Source organism: Palaemon carinicauda, chromosome 34, assembly GCF_036898095.1.
Source record: "Palaemon carinicauda isolate YSFRI2023 chromosome 34, ASM3689809v2, whole genome shotgun sequence".
NCBI lineage: Eukaryota > Metazoa > Arthropoda > Malacostraca > Decapoda > Palaemonidae > Palaemon > Palaemon carinicauda.
In genome coordinates, this window is record NC_090758.1 from 37,938,842 (window position 1) to 37,961,341 (window position 22,500).

At 36.0% G+C, this 22,500-nt stretch overlaps 2 protein-coding genes and 2 long non-coding RNA genes across 4 annotated transcripts in view; all 4 read right to left on the reverse strand.

The window, feature by feature from the left end:
• LOC137626607 (uncharacterized) overlaps window positions 1–334 on the reverse strand; it is a 1,111-nt gene extending 777 nt beyond the window's left edge. Inside the window, exon 1 of the long non-coding RNA XR_011041065.1 lies at window positions 1–334. This exon is cut by the window's left edge and continues 251 nt beyond it. This is a non-coding gene — a long non-coding RNA (uncharacterized lncRNA).
• Window positions 335–1,934: 1,600 nt separating this feature from the next.
• LOC137626824 (uncharacterized) lies at window positions 1,935–7,696 on the reverse strand. The gene is made up of 2 exons (XM_068357813.1): window positions 6,694–7,696; window positions 1,935–6,345 (listed from the first exon to the last, which is right to left on the reverse strand). The coding sequence occupies exon 2, from the start codon at window positions 5,949–5,951 to the stop codon at window positions 1,935–1,937; it is 4,017 nt and encodes a 1,338-aa protein (XP_068213914.1). The 5' UTR covers window positions 5,952–6,345; window positions 6,694–7,696.
• Window positions 7,259–14,640, reverse strand: LOC137626825 (uncharacterized). The gene is made up of 6 exons (XM_068357814.1): window positions 13,638–14,640; window positions 8,902–13,289; window positions 8,650–8,790; window positions 8,282–8,520; window positions 7,718–7,975; window positions 7,259–7,573 (listed from the first exon to the last, which is right to left on the reverse strand). The coding sequence occupies exons 2-6, from the start codon at window positions 12,893–12,895 to the stop codon at window positions 7,259–7,261; spliced, it is 4,947 nt and encodes a 1,648-aa protein (XP_068213915.1). The 5' UTR covers window positions 12,896–13,289; window positions 13,638–14,640.
• A 5,409-nt stretch (window positions 14,641–20,049) lies between these two features.
• Window positions 20,050–21,061, reverse strand: LOC137626608 (uncharacterized). Its single transcript, XR_011041066.1, has 2 exons — window positions 20,576–21,061; window positions 20,050–20,227 (listed from the first exon to the last, which is right to left on the reverse strand). It is a non-coding gene; the product is annotated as an uncharacterized lncRNA (long non-coding RNA).
• Between the last annotated feature and the right edge of the window lie 1,439 nt (window positions 21,062–22,500).

Consider the following 22,500-nt stretch of genomic DNA (forward strand, 5'->3'; position numbering starts at 1 on the left):
ACGAGAGTGTGGCTTCCGAGTCGGAGACAATTCGTTGCCAGACTGCTTCGGCTAACTAAGTCAGTCCCGAAGTAAACATTTTTTCCCGATAACAACGGGTAACAGGTTAAAGGGTCTATTTAAAAGTGGGTCAAGGGTAATTACATAAGGGAAAAGTAATTAATATAAATTAACCAATTTACATATCTTATGTCTTAACATATGAAAGACGTTAATAATATACTAAAATTTAATTTCTTTTAGTCCACCACCAGCGATGCAACTTTTTTAGTACAAAAAATTGCATCTAAAAATATAAACAATGCACTAACATTTCACTCTGTTAAAATCTCCCTGGTCTTCGGCTCACTAACTATAGCAGCCTTTCTTTTGACATGGGGAGGCTCTGATAAAAGTTTAACTGAATCATTAGTCGACGAAAGTTCCGAATCATCTAATCTTTCAAGAAAAGGAACTAGTGTTGTAAGGTGTCTTTTAACGACTTCCCTAGTAGAACCCTTTTGTATCGATGCTCCTGTAACTTCACCGATACTGTTATATTGCAATTCTTTCACCAAACCCATAGGATAATTGTTAGGTTTTGTGTGCACCTCTTTCAGTAGGACAATATCCCCAATTTTAATACCCCTCTGTGTAATAGGTCGGTATCTATCCTTTTTATCAACAGCTTGGTCAATCAGTGTACCCAAAAACTCGTTATGATATTTTGATAACAGATTACTTCTGACTTTCCTTAATTTCATATACTCATCTTTAACCTGTTTGGGATTTACACAAGGTTGCCAGTCAGGATCCTCATCTGGTATACCCTGTAATTCTGGAAGGAGGTTCATGGAAGTCAGTTCATAGCCCTTAACTAACTGTTCAGGTGTAATTGGTTCAGGTATAAAGTCTAAATCTTCTTCTCTAAGGGATTCCTTAAAGGCTATAGGTCTCCTATTAACAAGGTGAACAGTGTGGCAAACAATAAATTCAAAGTCATCATAAGATAAAACAAGATTTTTTATACTTCCAAACAACAATCTTTTAACCTGTTTGACACAAACTTCAACAAGAGATCCAAGCTTACTGCATCCTTTAAAATATTGCTGAAACTGTATAGGGCGAATATTGTTTTCTTCAAAATATAACTGACTAGCATGATCACTTAAAAAGTTCTGCATCACATTAGCCCCAGCTACAAGCTGTGTCCCCATATCACTGACGCATAATTCAGGGATTCCATAATCAAAACAATGCAGCTGTAAAGATCGCAAGAATTCTTTTACACCAAGATCCTTGCAAATTTTAAGATTCACTGCCCTACTCCAAGTACATGTAATGCATAATAACCACACTTTTTGAGTTTCATTATTCTTCCTAACATGGAAAGGACCCATATGATCAATGAAAACATTAGCAAATGGCTTGGATGGTAAATTAGACCTGAATTCCCTATATGAATTCTGACTAAGTTTGAAAGTTCTATTACAAAAACGCCTACAATGCACACATTGTTTTAATGCTTTTTTGATGGTCGAAAAATGCCTAGGGATATGAAATTGTCGTCGTATTTCAGCTAGAACTGAATAACATCCTGCATGAAACAGATTGAAATGAACATCCAAAATAATTAGCTTCGTCAAAGCACTGTCTCTCGGCAGTAAAATAGGAAAACCATTATTGCTAAACCATTTCTTAAATTTGCTTTTAACCCTAAGAATACCATTTTCATCCATGAATATATTAAGCTGAGTAATGAGGTTAGGAATGGCCTTCAGATTAAAACTATTCTTATTTTGAAAGTAAGCAAAGATCTCTGGAAACCACTTCCTTTGCTCTGTTATAACAACTCTCTTACTAGCTTCTGCAAAGAGATTAGTGTTGGTATCAGATGAGGTTTGAGAACATATACCTGCCTTTGACTTCCAGTTTCTTATTCCTACTAGTATTCTTCAATAAATCAGAATCAACTTACGAAAGCTGGAATAATTGCAGGGATCAATAACATATTCAGGAAAACCTGTTAAGGAAGAAAAAGTAGTTTGAGAAAGTTCTGCCCCTAAAGGTGCATTCAACTTTGAGAGGTACCCAGAGTCTGTGACAGTCATGGGATTTGGAATAATAAAAGTCATGTCATGTTCCACACCAGGGAGGTCATCGAACTTCTTGCCTGGACCGACGAGAAAATTAGTTTTATACAACTGCTTATGTGAGAGGCATCTAGTAACACAGTCGGCCGGATTCTCTTTCCCTGAAATGAAACAGAATCTTATTGGAAATCGTTGACACAATTTTTGAATATTACCAATTCTATTCATTACGAAAGTTGAACACCTTTGCATTTTATCCAGTTTCTGGGAGGAAGAATTAAGCCAGTGTAGGGCACAAAGAGAATCAGCATAGAGAACCATTTCTACTATGTTAACAGGTTTCAGGCAAGAAGGTCCAGAGATATCTCTTTGCAGTTCCACGAGAGTTTCGACACCCAAAACAATGGCATTTAACTCTAATGAAGGAATTGACTTATTCTTCAGCTGAGTGTTAATCATACGGTTCTTAGCTTGAACAAAACTCACCTTACCAGATTCAACGTGCTGCAAAAAAATTACTGAACCATATAAGTCGTGACTAGCATCAGTATAAGCCATAAGCTTATAAGTACCATTCCTTGGTCCGACATATCTACCTATCTTAATGGGAGGAGAAGCATTAGCTTGTTTACATATATTTCCCCATTCACGTTGAAGCTCTAATGGCAACAATGCATCCCAACCAAGGTTTTTATTGCACTGAAACCTGTGCATAAACAAACGGCTTCTGTTTAAAATAGGCATGTTAAAGCCATATATGTCAAATTGAGAAGCAATTGTTCCTAAAACAGCACGTTTAGTGGTGGCCTTGCCATCAAGGCAAATAGGCTTTGTAAATATTTCATCTCTTACTCTGTCCCATGCAAGACCAAACAACTTTGTAGTTTCAGGGGTCTGAGTTTTCATGTCTTCATCTATCTTAATTTGTAAGGAATTATCATTAGTGATAATCTGCTGAACCTCGAATTTGTACGGAGCAAAAATGCGAGGCAGCTCATTATAAGCCCATTCTAAAGACTCTCCAGTTTCCATGGTAATTGCACCATTATCCATATACAGCAAGGTATACATTAAATGTTTTAATTCTGACAAATCTTTATCCTTTTCTTCCTTAAAAGCTAAAATATAATATAAGGAAAGCATTAACAAAAACGGGCTACAACGCAACCCAAAACTCAGCCTCACATTGCGATAAGCAACAACAGAAAAGTCCCCAGCTTTAACATTTTTATACCAAAGAAACAGCAATTTTGACTGATCAGATTCACTTAATGAAAGCATATTGAATGCTTTTTTCAAGTCATAGGTAAGCAATTTCTGACCGAACCTTAAATGAAGAAAAGCTGAGGATAGCTTTTGGTTCAATGTGGGACCTGGATGCATACACTGGTTGAGAGAGAGGCTTAGTTTCTTATTTTTCTCATTCTCTCTCAAATTGGATAAAAAGACTACACGACACTTAGTCGTCTCCCTCTCAGGCTTAAAAATTCCCATGTGAGGAAGAAAAGCATAATCTGGGTGCAGGGCTTTATATTGTTCAAGATCATGAATAGGTTTTATTATACCAGCTGCTATTTGATCCTTAATAGTCTGATCCATTAAATGTAAATAACCCACATTATTTTTAAGCTTCCTAAAATTAGACTTCAAAATTACCTCTGCTAAATGTTCATTTTTCGATAGCAAGTGTGATACCTCACCATTCCAAAGTAAGGGAACTCGAATCCTACCATCTACTTCTCTAGATATATTATTAAAAGTATAATCAACTAACTGCTTATTCAGTTCTACAGTCTCTTCCTCATAAATAGTTTGGTCATAATTAATGAATTTAGGGCATTCAAGCTCCAATATTTCATTTGTTGCCTTTTGTAGTTTACACTCCATAAGCTTTCCCTTGTCATTCAAAACCGAAAAATTACTACTAACTTTCAAAGTATCATAGTGAAGGTCATGAACCTCATCATCCAAAGTAGGTATGATAGAATCTGCAACAAATAACGAGTGAGTGTGGACACTTACAAAAGACTCCACACTAGGTGGACTAGGAATACTAGCACTGACAGACATAGAATGACATGGCAGAAAATCTATATTATCGATCAATCTTTGAACATTGCCTACCAACATAACGCCCATTGGGGAATCTACATATACTGACAGAGTACCCTTTCCAAACAGGACGTCTTTACTTGGAATACAATAAGCAGCATCAGAACCAAGCAGAAATTCAATATCCTTTACTTCCCGGATATTTGAATGAAGACCCACATCAGCAAACGAAAACCCTTTATCTAAAAAACCCTTCACTGCCGTGCCGAGCATCGGCAAATTCAACTTAATCTTTATTTCAGGAATAACCATGGCTGGAATCTTATAACGACCATTTCCTAGTGTAATAGGCACCTGAACTACCTTGCTCCGATAAGTTTTAACACCATTGAAACCATGAATTGTAAGATTAACATTATTTCTGATAGTTTCAAAGTCATAAGTATCAGCTAATTTCTGTGAAACAAAAGTACTTTGAGACCCACTGTCTTTTATACCTCTATACAAGCGCTCTTGTCCAACAATGCCAAAAGTGAAAGTAGGAAGAACAGAGTCACTAACGAAATTTGAGAACACTGTAACCCCATTATTTGTTTCTGTGCTTGCTATAGCTTCTTCACTTTTCTTACAATCAGATGAATTATCTTTGTTACACAGAAAAGAAAAATGCCAGCCAAAACATTTAAAACACTTTTGTTTAAACCTAAAATTACATTTAGCAGTGGGATGCGAAAAACTAGCACATTTCAAACAGCCTTTAAAATACTTCAATTTATCTACTTTAGACTGAGGAGTAGGAAATTTTGTACATTTATATAGTAAATGATTGAAATCCTTACCATGAACCTTAGAACATAACGAACAACTAGGTAGGACTTTATTCTTAGGAGAATGCACTTTAACTGCCAAACTAGCAAAACTATCAGCATTTTCAGCACTACCATTGCATGATAAGGAATACTTTGAAGGCGTAACATTTGACACTTTTCTCGAGTTTTCATACCTCTCGCAAGCTACAAAAAAGTTATCCAAAATTTCCGTAATTGAAGGAGAAGTCTTATTAGTAATTTGCACTAACTCTTTTCTAAATTCATCATTCAAACCTAGCCAAGCAAAATAAGTCAAAAAATCATCAGAGGACATTTGCAAAACCTTAGTAGACTCACATAAATTCCTTAACCTAGATACATAATTAAATGGGTCATCACCTGGATTTAGTTTCAACTCTGTTAGTTTCTTAACGGTGGAAGACTTCCTAACTTCTTCCGAAGCAAAAGCTTTAATCAAGAGCGATTTAGCATCTTGGTAACTCTGTTTATCTGCTTCAAGAGAATTCAGCAAAACCTTAGCCCGACCTTCAACTTGCTGTTTAAGCAAAAGTAACAAATCCCTATCGGGATATTTATAAACACCAGTAGTAGCCTCAAATTCTACAAAAAACTGTAAGAGATCCTCATTTTCCTTGCTACTAAATTTTGGGAGGGGCGCTGTTGGCTGCTTTAGTAAACTAAGAGCTGTGTCCGTGACACTACGGGAAGGAGAAACTTCAAGTAAAGGCAAACATCTCTCTATCTTCTCTAAATAATCAATACAACCCAAACATTCCTCTTCTAATTCGAGTTCTGTAACTGCACTATCCTCAAACTTTAAATTTTGAATTTTAGAATCCAAGTCTAACAAACCCTTCTGGTAACTTAACAGGAGACACTTTTCCGATATTTTCCGGGATGCAGTAAAATTTGCATAGGACCCCAATTTATTAAAGGCATCAGTTACTTTCTTACGAATAACCTTTCTCTGAGTAATAAGCAATTTTAAATTTGACATTATATCTTACTTGACAAAAAATCACCAACAACAAAGATCGTTAATAGAAAACCCGTGGGAGTGAGCTACAGCTAAACTAGTACAACCTAATTTTGAGAGCCTCTTAATTAATTACCTAACATGCAACTATCCTGTCACGGTCGCCATGAACTAAATTCTTATCAAGGAGACACCAAAAACACTGGTAAAAACTATAGGCACCAAGGAAACACATAAAATAATTAATTTGTATATTAACAATATACTAACAAATAGAGAACTTCCCTTAAGTAAACATAAGCAACTTAAATAAACTATTAGAGGCTCTCAATAACTGCCCGAGGTCCTGAAGTAATTACAGCTAGATGCGAAGTAGTGGGTATAACACAATGTCTCCATTCAGTTCGGTAATCACCTGTAAATTTCGATAGGTCATCAATTAAAATTACCAAGCAGAACTAAAGGTTATTAAAATGGCCTATCATTCCTGGCTTACCAATCAAATACACATTTAATCAAATTGACATAAAATGGCTATTGGCTAACCTAGAACAATCGAATAATGTTAACTGGACACTCCCTAAAGGATAAACAATTGCTAACGTTAACCTGGATATATGCCAAGACACAAGACACTTAAATTTGGCTCATAGATGATTACATATATATTAATGACATGCAAGGCCTTACTTAAGAAATAGCTTTCCTAAGCTGGAATTTACAAAGGGCTTGACTTGAGACCCACTCTCTAGTTGACCCTTACCTGTAATTAATTCCAGAGCGGCAAATGGCAATATTAAGAGGTTATGTTCTGGCTCTTGATCAAGCCTCTTGACACGACGAGGACGAGCGTTGTAGAACTTCATCAAATCACGGCACTTTGTTCAACATGGTAGGTCACTCCCAAGGATCAATCTACACCACGATCATGGCTGGTACATAGGGCTTTTAAAAGTAGGAGAAAATCTTATCCATCAAAGTCCTAGTGATAAAAGCACAAGGTTAAAATCTCCTACGAGAGTGTGGCTTCCGAGTCGGAGACAATTCGTTGCCAGACTGCTTCGGCTAACTAAGTCAGTCCCGAAGTAAACATTTTTTCCCGATAACAACGGGTAACAGGTTAAAGGGTCTATTTAAAAGTGGGTCAAGGGTAATTACATAAGGGAAAAGTAATTAATATAAATTAACCAATTTACATATCTTATGTCTTAACATATGAAAGACGTTAATAATATACTAAAATTTAATTTCTTTTAGTCCACCACCAGCGATGCAACTTTTTTAGTACAAAAAATTGCATCTAAAAATATAAACAATGCACTAACATTTCACTCTGTTAAAATCTCCCTGGTCTTCGGCTCACTAACTATAGCAGCCTTTCTTTTGACATGGGGAGGCTCTGATAAAAGTTTAACTGAATCATTAGTCGACGAAAGTTCCGAATCATCTAATCTTTCAAGAAAAGGAACTAGTGTTGTAATGTGTCTTTTAACGACTTCCCTAGTAGAACCCTTTTGTATCGATGCTCCTGTAACTTCACCGATACTGTTATATTGCAATTCTTTCACCAAACCCATAGGATAATTGTTAGGTTTTGTGTGCACCTCTTTCAGTAGGACAATATCCCCAATTTTAATACCCCTCTGTGTAATAGGTCGGTATCTATCCTTTTTATCAACAGCTTGGTCAATCAGTGTACCCAAAAACTCGTTATGATATTTTGATAACAGATTATTTCTGACTTTCCTTAATTTCATATACTCATCTTTAACCTGTTTGGGAATTACACAAGGTTGCCAGTCAGGATCCTCATCTGGTATACCCTGTAATTCTGGAAGGAGGTTCATGGAAGTCAGTTCATAGCCCTTAACTAACTGTTCAGGTGTAATTGGTTCAGGTATAAAGTCTAAATCTTCTTCTCTAAGGGATTCCTTAAAGGCTATAGGTCTCCTATTAACAAGGTGAACAGTGTGGCAAACAATAAATTCAAAGTCATCATAAGATAAAACAAGATTTTTTATACTTCCAAACAACAATCTTTTAACCTGTTTGACACAAACTTCAACAAGAGATCCAAGCTTACTGCATCCTTTAAAATATTGCTGAAACTGTATAGGGCGAATATTGTTTTCTTCAAAATATAACTGACTAGCATGATCACTTAAAAAGTTCTGCATCACATTAGCCCCAGCTACAAGCTGTGTCCCCATATCACTGACGCATAATTCAGGGATTCCATAATCAAAACAATGCAGCTGTAAAGATCGCAAGAATTCTTTTACACCAAGATCCTTGCAAATTTTAAGATTCACTGCCCTACTCCAAGTACATGTAATGCATAATAACCACACTTTTTGAGTTTCATTATTCTTCCTAACATGGAAAGGACCCATATGATCAATGAAAACATTAGCAAATGGCTTGGATGGTAAATTAGACCTGAATTCCCTATATGAATTCTGACTAAGTTTGAAAGTTCTATTACAAAAACGCCTACAATGCACACATTGTTTTAATGCTTTTTTGATGGTCGAAAAATGCCTAGGGATATGAAATTGTCGTCGTATTTCAGCTAGAACTGAATAACATCCTGCATGAAACAGATTGAAATGAACATCCAAAATAATTAGCTTCGTCAAAGCACTGTCTCTCGGCAGTAAAATAGGAAAACCATTATTGCTAAACCATTTCTTAAATTTGCTTTTAACCCTAAGAATACCATTTTCATCCATGAATATATTAAGCTGAGTAATGAGGTTAGGAATGGCCTTCAGATTAAAACTATTCTTATTTTGAAAGTAAGCAAAGATCTCTGGAAACCACTTCCTTTGCTCTGTTATAACAACTCTCTTACTAGCTTCTGCAAAGAGATTAGTGTTGGTATCAGATGAGGTTTGAGAACATATACCTGCCTTTGACTTCCAGTTTCTTATTCCTACTAGTATTCTTCAATAAATCAGAATCAACTTACGAAAGCTGGAATAATTGCAGGGATCAATAACATATTCAGGAAAACCTGTTAAGGAAGAAAAAGTAGTTTGAGAAAGTTCTGCCCCTAAAGGTGCATTCAACTTTGAGAGGTACCCAGAGTCTGTGACAGTCATGGGATTTGGAATAATAAAAGTCATGTCATGTTCCACACCAGGGAGGTCATCGAACTTCTTGCCTGGACCGACGAGAAAATTAGTTTTATACAACTGCTTATGTGAGAGGCATCTAGTAACACAGTCGGCCGGATTCTCTTTCCCTGAAATGAAACAGAATCTTATTGGAAATCGTTGACACAATTTTTGAATATTACCAATTCTATTCATTACGAAAGTTGAACACCTTTGCATTTTATCCAGTTTCTGGGAGGAAGAATTAAGCCAGTGTAGGGCACAAAGAGAATCAGCATAGAGAACCATTTCTACTATGTTAACAGGTTTCAGGCAAGAAGGTCCAGAGATATCTCTTTGCAGTTCCACGAGAGTTTCGACACCCAAAACAATGGCATTTAACTCTAATGAAGGAATTGACTTATTCTTCAGCTGAGTGTTAATCATACGGTTCTTAGCTTGAACAAAACTCACCTTACCAGATTCAACGTGCTGCAAAAAAATTACTGAACCATATAAGTCGTGACTAGCATCAGTATAAGCCATAAGCTTATAAGTACCATTCCTTGGTCCGACATATCTACCTATCTTAATGGGAGGAGAAGCATTAGCTTGTTTACATATATTTCCCCATTCACGTTGAAGCTCTAATGGCAACAATGCATCCCAACCAAGGTTTTTATTGCACTGAAACCTGTGCATAAACAAACGGCTTCTGTTTAAAATAGGCATGTTAAAGCCATATATGTCAAATTGAGAAGCAATTGTTCCTAAAACAGCACGTTTAGTGGTGGCCTTGCCATCAAGGCAAATAGGCTTTGTAAATATTTCATCTCTTACTCTGTCCCATGCAAGACCAAACAACTTTGTAGTTTCAGGGGTCTGAGTTTTCATGTCTTCATCTATCTTAATTTGTAAGGAATTATCATTAGTGATAATCTGCTGAACCTCGAATTTGTACGGAGCAAAAATGCGAGGCAGCTCATTATAAGCCCATTCTAAAGACTCTCCAGTTTCCATGGTAATTGCACCATTATCCATATACAGCAAGGTATACATTAAATGTTTTAATTCTGACAAATCTTTATCCTTTTCTTCCTTAAAAGCTAAAATATAATATAAGGAAAGCATTAACAAAAACGGGCTACAACGCAACCCAAAACTCAGCCTCACATTGCGATAAGCAACAACAGAAAAGTCCCCAGCTTTAACATTTTTATACCAAAGAAACAGCAATTTTGACTGATCAGATTCACTTAATGAAAGCATATTGAATGCTTTTTTCAAGTCATAGGTAAGCAATTTCTGACCGAACCTTAAATGAAGAAAAGCTGAGGATAGCTTTTGGTTCAATGTGGGACCTGGATGCATACACTGGTTGAGAGAGAGGCTTAGTTTCTTATTTTTCTCATTCTCTCTCAAATTGGATAAAAAGACTACACGACACTTAGTCGTCTCCCTCTCAGGCTTAAAAATTCCCATGTGAGGAAGAAAAGCATAATCTGGGTGCAGGGCTTTATATTGTTCAAGATCATGAATAGGTTTTATTATACCAGCTGCTATTTGATCCTTAATAGTCTGATCCATTAAATGTAAATAACCCACATTATTTTTAAGCTTCCTAAAATTAGACTTCAAAATTACCTCTGCTAAATGTTCATTTTTCGATAGCAAGTGTGATACCTCACCATTCCAAAGTAAGGGAACTCGAATCCTACCATCTACTTCTCTAGATATATTATTAAAAGTATAATCAACTAACTGCTTATTCAGTTCTACAGTCTCTTCCTCATAAATAGTTTGGTCATAATTAATGAATTTAGGGCATTCAAGCTCCAATATTTCATTTGTTGCCTTTTGTAGTTTACACTCCATAAGCTTTCCCTTGTCATTCAAAACCGAAAAATTACTACTAACTTTCAAAGTATCATAGTGAAGGTCATGAACCTCATCATCCAAAGTAGGTATGATAGAATCTGCAACAAATAACGAGTGAGTGTGGACACTTACAAAAGACTCCACACTAGGTGGACTAGGAATACTAGCACTGACAGACATAGAATGACATGGCAGAAAATCTATATTATCGATCAATCTTTGAACATTGCCTACCAACATAACGCCCATTGGGGAATCTACATATACTGACAGAGTACCCTTTCCAAACAGGACGTCTTTACTTGGAATACAATAAGCAGCATCAGAACCAAGCAGAAATTCAATATCCTTTACTTCCCGGATATTTGAATGAAGACCCACATCAGCAAACGAAAACCCTTTATCTAAAAAACCCTTCACTGCCGTGCCGAGCATCGGCAAATTCAACTTAATCTTTATTTCAGGAATAACCATGGCTGGAATCTTATAACGACCATTTCCTAGTGTAATAGGCACCTGAACTACCTTGCTCCGATAAGTTTTAACACCATTGAAACCATGAATTGTAAGATTAACATTATTTCTGATAGTTTCAAAGTCATAAGTATCAGCTAATTTCTGTGAAACAAAAGTACTTTGAGACCCACTGTCTTTTATACCTCTATACAAGCGCTCTTGTCCAACAATGCCAAAAGTGAAAGTAGGAAGAACAGAGTCACTAACGAAATTTGAGAACACTGTAACCCCATTATTTGTTTCTGTGCTTGCTATAGCTTCTTCACTTTTCTTACAATCAGATGAATTATCTTTGTTACACAGAAAAGAAAAATGCCAGCCAAAACATTTAAAACACTTTTGTTTAAACCTAAAATTACATTTAGCAGTGGGATGCGAAAAACTAGCACATTTCAAACAGCCTTTAAAATACTTCAATTTATCTACTTTAGACTGAGGAGTAGGAAATTTTGTACATTTATATAGTAAATGATTGAAATCCTTACCATGAACCTTAGAACATAACGAACAACTAGGTAGGACTTTATTCTTAGGAGAATGCACTTTAACTGCCAAACTAGCAAAACTATCAGCATTTTCAGCACTACCATTGCATGATAAGGAATACTTTGAAGGCGTAACATTTGACACTTTTCTCGAGTTTTCATACCTCTCGCAAGCTACAAAAAAGTTATCCAAAATTTCCGTAATTGAAGGAGAAGTCTTATTAGTAATTTGCACTAACTCTTTTCTAAATTCATCATTCAAACCTAGCCAAGCAAAATAAGTCAAAAAATCATCAGAGGACATTTGCAAAACCTTAGTAGACTCACATAAATTCCTTAACCTAGATACATAATTAAATGGGTCATCACCTGGATTTAGTTTCAACTCTGTTAGTTTCTTAACGGTGGAAGACTTCCTAACTTCTTCCGAAGCAAAAGCTTTAATCAAGAGCGATTTAGCATCTTGGTAACTCTGTTTATCTGCTTCAAGAGAATTCAGCAAAACCTTAGCCCGACCTTCAACTTGCTGTTTAAGCAAAAGTAACAAATCCCTATCGGGATATTTATAAACACCAGTAGTAGCCTCAAATTCTACAAAAAACTGTAAGAGATCCTCATTTTCCTTGCTACTAAATTTTGGGAGGGGCGCTGTTGGCTGCTTTAGTAAACTAAGAGCTGTGTCCGTGACACTACGGGAAGGAGAAACTTCAAGTAAAGGCAAACATCTCTCTATCTTCTCTAAATAATCAATACAACCCAAACATTCCTCTTCTAATTCGAGTTCTGTAACTGCACTATCCTCAAACTTTAAATTTTGAATTTTAGAATCCAAGTCTAACAAACCCTTCTGGTAACTTAACAGGAGACACTTTTCCGATATTTTCCGGGATGCAGTAAAATTTGCATAGGACCCCAATTTATTAAAGGCATCAGTTACTTTCTTACGAATAACCTTTCTCTGAGTAATAAGCAATTTTAAATTTGACATTATATCTTACTTGACAAAAAATCACCAACAACAAAGATCGTTAATAGAAAACCCGTGGGAGTGAGCTACAGCTAAACTAGTACAACCTAATTTTGAGAGCCTCTTAATTAATTACCTAACATGCAACTATCCTGTCACGGTCGCCATGAACTAAATTCTTATCAAGGAGACACCAAAAACACTGGTAAAAACTATAGGCACCAAGGAAACACATAAAATAATTAATTTGTATATTAACAATATACTAACAAATAGAGAACTTCCCTTAAGTAAACATAAGCAACTTAAATAAACTATTAGAGGCTCTCAATAACTGCCCGAGGTCCTGAAGTAATTACAGCTAGATGCGAAGTAGTGGGTATAACACAATGTCTCCATTCAGTTCGGTAATCACCTGTAAATTTCGATAGGTCATCAATTAAAATTACCAAGCAGAACTAAAGGTTATTAAAATGGCCTATCATTCCTGGCTTACCAATCAAATACACATTTAATCAAATTGACATAAAATGGCTATTGGCTAACCTAGAACAATCGAATAATGTTAACTGGACACTCCCTAAAGGATAAACAATTGCTAACGTTAACCTGGATATATGCCAAGACACAAGACACTTAAATTTGGCTCATAGATGATTACATATATATTAATGACATGCAAGGCCTTACTTAAGAAATAGCTTTCCTAAGCTGGAATTTACAAAGGGCTTGACTTGAGACCCACTCTCTAGTTGACCCTTACCTGTAATTAATTCCAGAGCGGCAAATGGCAATATTAAGAGGTTATGTTCTGGCTCTTGATCAAGCCTCTTGACACGACGAGGACGAGCGTTGTAGAACTTCATCAAATCACGGCACTTTGTTCAACATGGTAGGTCACTCCCAAGGATCAATCTACACCACGATCATGGCTGGTACATAGGGCTTTTAAAAGTAGGAGAAAATCTTATCCATCAAAGTCCTAGTGATAAAAGCACAAGGTTAAAATCTCCTACGAGAGTGTGGCTTCCGAGTCGGAGACAATTCGTTGCCAGACTGCTTCGGCTAACTAAGTCAGTCCCGAAGTAAACATTTTTTCCCGATAACAACGGGTAACAGGTTAAAGGGTCTATTTAAAAGTGGGTCAAGGGTAATTACATAAGGGAAAAGTAATTAATATAAATTAACCAATTTACATATCTTATGTCTTAACATATGAAAGACGTTAATAATATACTAAAATTTAATTTCTTTTAGTCCACCACCAGCGATGCAACTTTTTTAGTACAAAAAATTGCATCTAAAAATATAAACAATGCACTAACATTTCACTCTGTTAAAATCTCCCTGGTCTTCGGCTCACTAACTATAGCAGCCTTTCTTTTGACATGGGGAGGCTCTGATAAAAGTTTAACTGAATCATTAGTCGACGAAAGTTCCGAATCATCTAATCTTTCAAGAAAAGGAACTAGTGTTGTAATGTGTCTTTTAACGACTTCCCTAGTAGAACCCTTTTGTATCGATGCTCCTGTAACTTCACCGATACTGTTATATTGCAATTCTTTCACCAAACCCATAGGATAATTGTTAGGTTTTGTGTGCACCTCTTTCAGTAGGACAATATCCCCAATTTTAATACCCCTCTGTGTAATAGGTCGGTATCTATCCTTTTTATCAACAGCTTGGTCAATCAGTGTACCCAAAAACTCGTTATGATATTTTGATAACAGATTATTTCTGACTTTCCTTAATTTCATATACTCATCTTTAACCTGTTTGGGAATTACACAAGGTTGCCAGTCAGGATCCTCATCTGGTATACCCTGTAATTCTGGAAGGAGGTTCATGGAAGTCAGTTCATAGCCCTTAACTAACTGTTCAGGTGTAATTGGTTCAGGTATAAAGTCTAAATCTTCTTCTCTAAGGGATTCCTTAAAGGCTATAGGTCTCCTATTAACAAGGTGAACAGTGTGGCAAACAATAAATTCAAAGTCATCATAAGATAAAACAAGATTTTTTATACTTCCAAACAACAATCTTTTAACCTGTTTGACACAAACTTCAACAAGAGATCCAAGCTTACTGCATCCTTTAAAATATTGCTGAAACTGTATAGGGCGAATATTGTTTTCTTCAAAATATAACTGACTAGCATGATCACTTAAAAAGTTCTGCATCACATTAGCCCCAGCTACAAGCTGTGTCCCCATATCACTGACGCATAATTCAGGGATTCCATAATCAAAACAATGCAGCTGTAAAGATCGCAAGAATTCTTTTACACCAAGATCCTTGCAAATTTTAAGATTCACTGCCCTACTCCAAGTACATGTAATGCATAATAACCACACTTTTTGAGTTTCATTATTCTTCCTAACATGGAAAGGACCCATATGATCAATGAAAACATTAGCAAATGGCTTGGATGGTAAATTAGACCTGAATTCCCTATATGAATTCTGACTAAGTTTGAAAGTTCTATTACAAAAACGCCTACAATGCACACATTGTTTTAATGCTTTTTTGATGGTCGAAAAATGCCTAGGGATATGAAATTGTCGTCGTATTTCAGCTAGAACTGAATAACATCCTGCATGAAACAGATTGAAATGAACATCCAAAATAATTAGCTTCGTCAAAGCACTGTCTCTCGGCAGTAAAATAGGAAAACCATTATTGCTAAACCATTTCTTAAATTTGCTTTTAACCCTAAGAATACCATTTTCATCCATGAATATATTAAGCTGAGTAATGAGGTTAGGAATGGCCTTCAGATTAAAACTATTCTTATTTTGAAAGTAAGCAAAGATCTCTGGAAACCACTTCCTTTGCTCTGTTATAACAACTCTCTTACTAGCTTCTGCAAAGAGATTAGTGTTGGTATCAGATGAGGTTTGAGAACATATACCTGCCTTTGACTTCCAGTTTCTTATTCCTACTAGTATTCTTCAATAAATCAGAATCAACTTACGAAAGCTGGAATAATTGCAGGGATCAATAACATATTCAGGAAAACCTGTTAAGGAAGAAAAAGTAGTTTGAGAAAGTTCTGCCCCTAAAGGTGCATTCAACTTTGAGAGGTACCCAGAGTCTGTGACAGTCATGGGATTTGGAATAATAAAAGTCATGTCATGTTCCACACCAGGGAGGTCATCGAACTTCTTGCCTGGACCGACGAGAAAATTAGTTTTATACAACTGCTTATGTGAGAGGCATCTAGTAACACAGTCGGCCGGATTCTCTTTCCCTGAAATGAAACAGAATCTTATTGGAAATCGTTGACACAATTTTTGAATATTACCAATTCTATTCATTACGAAAGTTGAACACCTTTGCATTTTATCCAGTTTCTGGGAGGAAGAATTAAGCCAGTGTAGGGCACAAAGAGAATCAGCATAGAGAACCATTTCTACTATGTTAACAGGTTTCAGGCAAGAAGGTCCAGAGATATCTCTTTGCAGTTCCACGAGAGTTTCGACACCCAAAACAATGGCATTTAACTCTAATGAAGGAATTGACTTATTCTTCAGCTGAGTGTTAATCATACGGTTCTTAGCTTGAACAAAACTCACCTTACCAGATTCAACGTGCTGCAAAAAAATTACTGAACCATATAAGTCGTGACTAGCATCAGTATAAGCCATAAGCTTATAAGTACCATTCCTTGGTCCGACATATCTACCTATCTTAATGGGAGGAGAAGCATTAGCTTGTTTACATATATTTCCCCATTCACGTTGAAGCTCTAATGGCAACAATGCATCCCAACCAAGGTTTTTATTGCACTGAAACCTGTGCATAAACAAACGGCTTCTGTTTAAAATAGGCATGTTAAAGCCATATATGTCAAATTGAGAAGCAATTGTTCCTAAAACAGCACGTTTAGTGGTGGCCTTGCCATCAAGGCAAATAGGCTTTGTAAATATTTCATCTCTTACTCTGTCCCATGCAAGACCAAACAACTTTGTAGTTTCAGGGGTCTGAGTTTTCATGTCTTCATCTATCTTAATTTGTAAGGAATTATCATTAGTGATAATCTGCTGAACCTCGAATTTGTACGGAGCAAAAATGCGAGGCAGCTCATTATAAGCCCATTCTAAAGACTCTCCAGTTTCCATGGTAATTGCACCATTATCCATATACAGCAAGGTATACATTAAATGTTTTAATTCTGACAAATCTTTATCCTTTTCTTCCTTAAAAGCTAAAATATAATATAAGGAAAGCATTAACAAAAACGGGCTACAACGCAACCCAAAACTCAGCCTCACATTGCGATAAGCAACAACAGAAAAGTCCCCAGCTTTAACATTTTTATACCAAAGAAACAGCAATTTTGACTGATCAGATTCACTTAATGAAAGCATATTGAATGCTTTTTTCAAGTCATAGGTAAGCAATTTCTGACCGAACCTTAAATGAAGAAAAGCTGAGGATAGCTTTTGGTTCAATGTGGGACCTGGATGCATACACTGGTTGAGAGAGAGGCTTAGTTTCTTATTTTTCTCATTCTCTCTCAAATTGGATAAAAAGACTACACGACACTTAGTCGTCTCCCTCTCAGGCTTAAAAATTCCCATGTGAGGAAGAAAAGCATAATCTGGGTGCAGGGCTTTATATTGTTCAAGATCATGAATAGGTTTTATTATACCAGCTGCTATTTGATCCTTAATAGTCTGATCCATTAAATGTAAATAACCCACATTATTTTTAAGCTTCCTAAAATTAGACTTCAAAATTACCTCTGCTAAATGTTCATTTTTCGATAGCAAGTGTGATACCTCACCATTCCAAAGTAAGGGAACTCGAATCCTACCATCTACTTCTCTAGATATATTATTAAAAGTATAATCAACTAACTGCTTATTCAGTTCTACAGTCTCTTCCTCATAAATAGTTTGGTCATAATTAATGAATTTAGGGCATTCAAGCTCCAATATTTCATTTGTTGCCTTTTGTAGTTTACACTCCATAAGCTTTCCCTTGTCATTCAAAACCGAAAAATTACTACTAACTTTCAAAGTATCATAGTGAAGGTCATGAACCTCATCATCCAAAGTAGGTATGATAGAATCTGCAACAAATAACGAGTGAGTGTGGACACTTACAAAAGACTCCACACTAGGTGGACTAGGAATACTAGCACTGACAGACATAGAATGACATGGCAGAAAATCTATATTATCGATCAATCTTTGAACATTGCCTACCAACATAACGCCCATTGGGGAATCTACATATACTGACAGAGTACCCTTTCCAAACAGGACGTCTTTACTTGGAATACAATAAGCAGCATCAGAACCAAGCAGAAATTCAATATCCTTTACTTCCCGGATATTTGAATGAAGACCCACATCAGCAAACGAAAACCCTTTATCTAAAAAACCCTTCACTGCCGTGCCGAGCATCGGCAAATTCAACTTAATCTTTATTTCAGGAATAACCATGGCTGGAATCTTATAACGACCATTTCCTAGTGTAATAGGCACCTGAACTACCTTGCTCCGATAAGTTTTAACACCATTGAAACCATGAATTGTAAGATTAACATTATTTCTGATAGTTTCAAAGTCATAAGTATCAGCTAATTTCTGTGAAACAAAAGTACTTTGAGACCCACTGTCTTTTATACCTCTATACAAGCGTCCAACAATGCCAAAAGTGAAAGTAGGAAGAACAGAGTCACTAACGAAATTTGAGAACACTGTAACCCCATTATTTGTTTCTGTGCTTGCTATAGCTTCTTCACTTTTCTTACAATCAGATGAATTATCTTTGTTACACAGAAAAGAAAAATGCCAGCCAAAACATTTAAAACACTTTTGTTTAAACCTAAAATTACATTTAGCAGTGGGATGCGAAAAACTAGCACATTTCAAACAGCCTTTAAAATACTTCAATTTATCTACTTTAGACTGAGGAGTAGGAAATTTTGTACATTTATATAGTAAATGATTGAAATCCTTACCATGAACCTTAGAACATAACGAACAACTAGGTAGGACTTTATTCTTAGGAGAATGCACTTTAACTGCCAAACTAGCAAAACTATCAGCATTTTCAGCACTACCATTGCATGATAAGGAATACTTTGAAGGCGTAACATTTGACACTTTTCTCGAGTTTTCATACCTCTCGCAAGCTACAAAAAAGTTATCCAAAATTTCCGTAATTGAAGGAGAAGTCTTATTAGTAATTTGCACTAACTCTTTTCTAAATTCATCATTCAAACCTAGCCAAGCAAAATAAGTCAAAAAATCATCAGAGGACATTTGCAAAACCTTAGTAGACTCACATAAATTCCTTAACCTAGATACATAATTAAATGGGTCATCACCTGGATTTAGTTTCAACTCTGTTAGTTTCTTAACGGTGGAAGACTTCCTAACTTCTTCCGAAGCAAAAGCTTTAATCAAGAGCGATTTAGCATCTTGGTAACTCTGTTTATCTGCTTCAAGAGAATTCAGCAAAACCTTAGCCCGACCTTCAACTTGCTGTTTAAGCAAAAGTAACAAATCCCTATCGGGATATTTATAAACACCAGTAGTAGCCTCAAATTCTACAAAAAACTGTAAGAAATCCTCATTTTCCTTGCTACTAAATTTTGGGAGGGGCGCTGTTGGCTGCTTTAGTAAACTAAGAGCTGTGTCCGTGACACTACGGGAAGGAGAAACTTCAAGTAAAGGCAAACATCTCTCTATCTTCTCTAAATAATCAATACAACCCAAACATTCCTCTTCTAATTCGAGTTCTGTAACTGCACTATCCTCAAACTTTAAATTTTGAATTTTAGAATCCAAGTCTAACAAACCCTTCTGGTAACTTAACAGGAGACACTTTTCCGATATTTTCCGGGATGCAGTAAAATTTGCATAGGACCCCAATTTATTAAAGGCATCAGTTACTTTCTTACGAATAACCTTTCTCTGAGTAATAAGCAATTTTAAATTTGACATTATATCTTACTTGACAAAAAATCACCAACAACAAAGATCGTTAATAGAAAACCCGTGGGAGTGAGCTACAGCTAAACTAGTACAACCTAATTTTGAGAGCCTCTTAATTAATTACCTAACATGCAACTATCCTGTCACGGTCGCCATGAACTAAATTCTTATCAAGGAGACACCAAAAACACTGGTAAAAACTATAGGCACCAAGGAAACACATAAAATAATTAATTTGTATATTAACAATATACTAACAAATAGAGAACTTCCCTTAAGTAAACATAAGCAACTTAAATAAACTATTAGAGGCTCTCAATAACTGCCCGAGGTCCTGAAGTAATTACAGCTAGATGCGAAGTAGTGGGTATAACACAATGTCTCCATTCAGTTCGGTAATCACCTGTAAATTTCGATAGGTCATCAATTAAAATTACCAAGCAGAACTAAAGGTTATTAAAATGGCCTATCATTCCTGGCTTACCAATCAAATACACATTTAATCAAATTGACATAAAATGGCTATTGGCTAACCTAGAACAATCGAATAATGTTAACTGGACACTCCCTAAAGGATAAACAATTGCTAACGTTAACCTGGATATATGCCAAGACACAAGACACTTAAATTTGGCTCATAGATGATTACATATATATTAATGACATGCAAGGCCTTACTTAAGAAATAGCTTTCCTAAGCTGGAATTTACAAAGGGCTTGACTTGAGACCCACTCTCTAGTTGACCCTTACCTGTAATTAATTCCAGAGCGGCAAATGGCAATATTAAGAGGTTATGTTCTGGCTCTTGATCAAGCCTCTTGACACGACGAGGACGAGCGTTGTAGAACTTCATCAAATCACGGCACTTTGTTCAACATGGTAGGTCACTCCCAAGGATCAATCTACACCACGATCATGGCTGGTACATAGGGCTTTTAAAAGTAGGAGAAAATCTTATCCATCAAAGTCCTAGTGATAAAAGCACAAGGTTAAAATCTCCTACGAGAGTGTGGCTTCCGAGTCGGAGACAATTCGTTGCCAGACTGCTTCGGCTAACTAAGTCAGTCCCGAAGTAAACATTTTTTCCCGATAACAACGGGTAACAGGTTAAAGGGTCTATTTAAAAGTGGGTCAAGGGTAATTACATAAGGGAAAAGTAATTAATATAAATTAACCAATTTACATATCTTATGTCTTAACATATGAAAGACGTTAATAATATACTAAAATTTAATTTCTTTTATGGTAGTTTATATATACATGCTTGTTTGGCAGCCTTTCCTTTCCCTGATTTTATCAACACCTTAATATTTATATTACTTTTATATACCCCAACTAGTTTACTACTTTTTAGGCAGGTGTCAAGTAATTTGTTGTCTTGGCTTGTTTGAGGAATAAGAAGAAGACATTAATCAACTTTTAGAAATGGTTCTTTTTCTTTTGCAACATAATATGTCTTCCTTGCTTTTAGGTTTGACTTTTTGATAAACCCAGAATCATACCCATGATTTTTGAAAACCCTTTTAAGATGATTTATTTCATATTCAAGAAATTCATGGTCACAGTCTTTATATGCCCTTAAAAATAAGTTAGAAATAACCCCTAATTTTGTAGTTCTTGTATGGTTTGAAAATGCATGTATATAAGAATCTGAATGAGTTTCTTTCCTATAAACCCTGAAGGGTAATTAATTATCATTTTATATTTCAACTTTAAATTTAATTGAAAGATGGAGATTTTTTAAAGACTCCAAAAAGGTATCAATATTAAGAGAACATTGAACAACAGCAAAAATATTATCAACGTGTCTCACCCATGTAATGTCAAAATCTAAAATGTCAGGTAAAAGTTCTGCTTCAAAAAATTTCATAAAAATATTTGGTAAAACAGGAGACAGAGAGGAACCCATGGGAAGACCATATATTTGAGAGAAAAACTGACCGTTACAAGTAAAATAAGACTCAGAAACACAATTCTATCAACTTTATAAAAATATCATTAGGTATAGATATACCTAAATCTGATGTATCGATTTTGTTACTCAGGTACTGAAGACATTGTTGCACTGGGACTTTGGTAAATAAGGATTCAACATCAAAACTGACTAACTTTTAGTTTTGAAGATCAATATTTTTAATTCTACATACAAAATTATAAGTATCTTTTAAATGAGAATATGACATTGGGAAAGTAATTTTGCTCTCCACTTGAGCCCCCCAGACACTTGCACGCATTTGTGGCACGCATTGTCACGCCTTTTGTCGTGAACTGGCGTGAAAGTGTCGTGAACTGGCGTGAAAGTGTCGTGAACGGTGCGTGGCATGTGTGCCATGCCTGGCGAGAATTTTGAAATGTTCAAAATTTGTGGCACTCATTGTCATGACAAAATTGGTATGAACTAGTCGTGAACGATGCGCAAACTGGAGTGAACGCATCGTGAACAGTGCAGGACGATGCGAGAGGGTGCGTGCCAGTGCGTGGCAATTAAATCAATGGATTTATCCCTACTGGGGGACGATGCGGGACGATGCGTGCCGGTGCGTGGCAATTAAATCAATGGATTTATCACTACTTCTTCATAATCATCAAAGAAAAAATCTGTATAAGGACAATATATTCTTTTACCTCTCCCCTTTCCTTATTCAATTGAGAGAGAAAGAGAGAGAGAGAGAGAG

Bases quoted from the DNA above. Each gene is read 5' to 3' on its own strand.
- LOC137626824 (XM_068357813.1), bottom strand. From the start codon at position 5,951: ATGTCAAATTTAAAATTGCTTATTACTCAGAGAAAGGTTATTCGTAAG.
- LOC137626825 (XM_068357814.1), bottom strand. From the start codon at position 12,895: ATGTCAAATTTAAAATTGCTTATTACTCAGAGAAAGGTTATTCGTAAG. The intron at 8,791-8,901 runs GTAAGTTGATTC...ATCTCTTTGCAG, and splicing joins CTGCAATTATTCCAGCTTTC to AAGCTAGTAAGAGAGTTGTT. The intron at 7,574-7,717 runs GTAATTCCCAAA...CCTATTACACAG, and splicing joins ATCCTGACTGGCAACCTTGT to AGGGGTATTAAAATTGGGGA.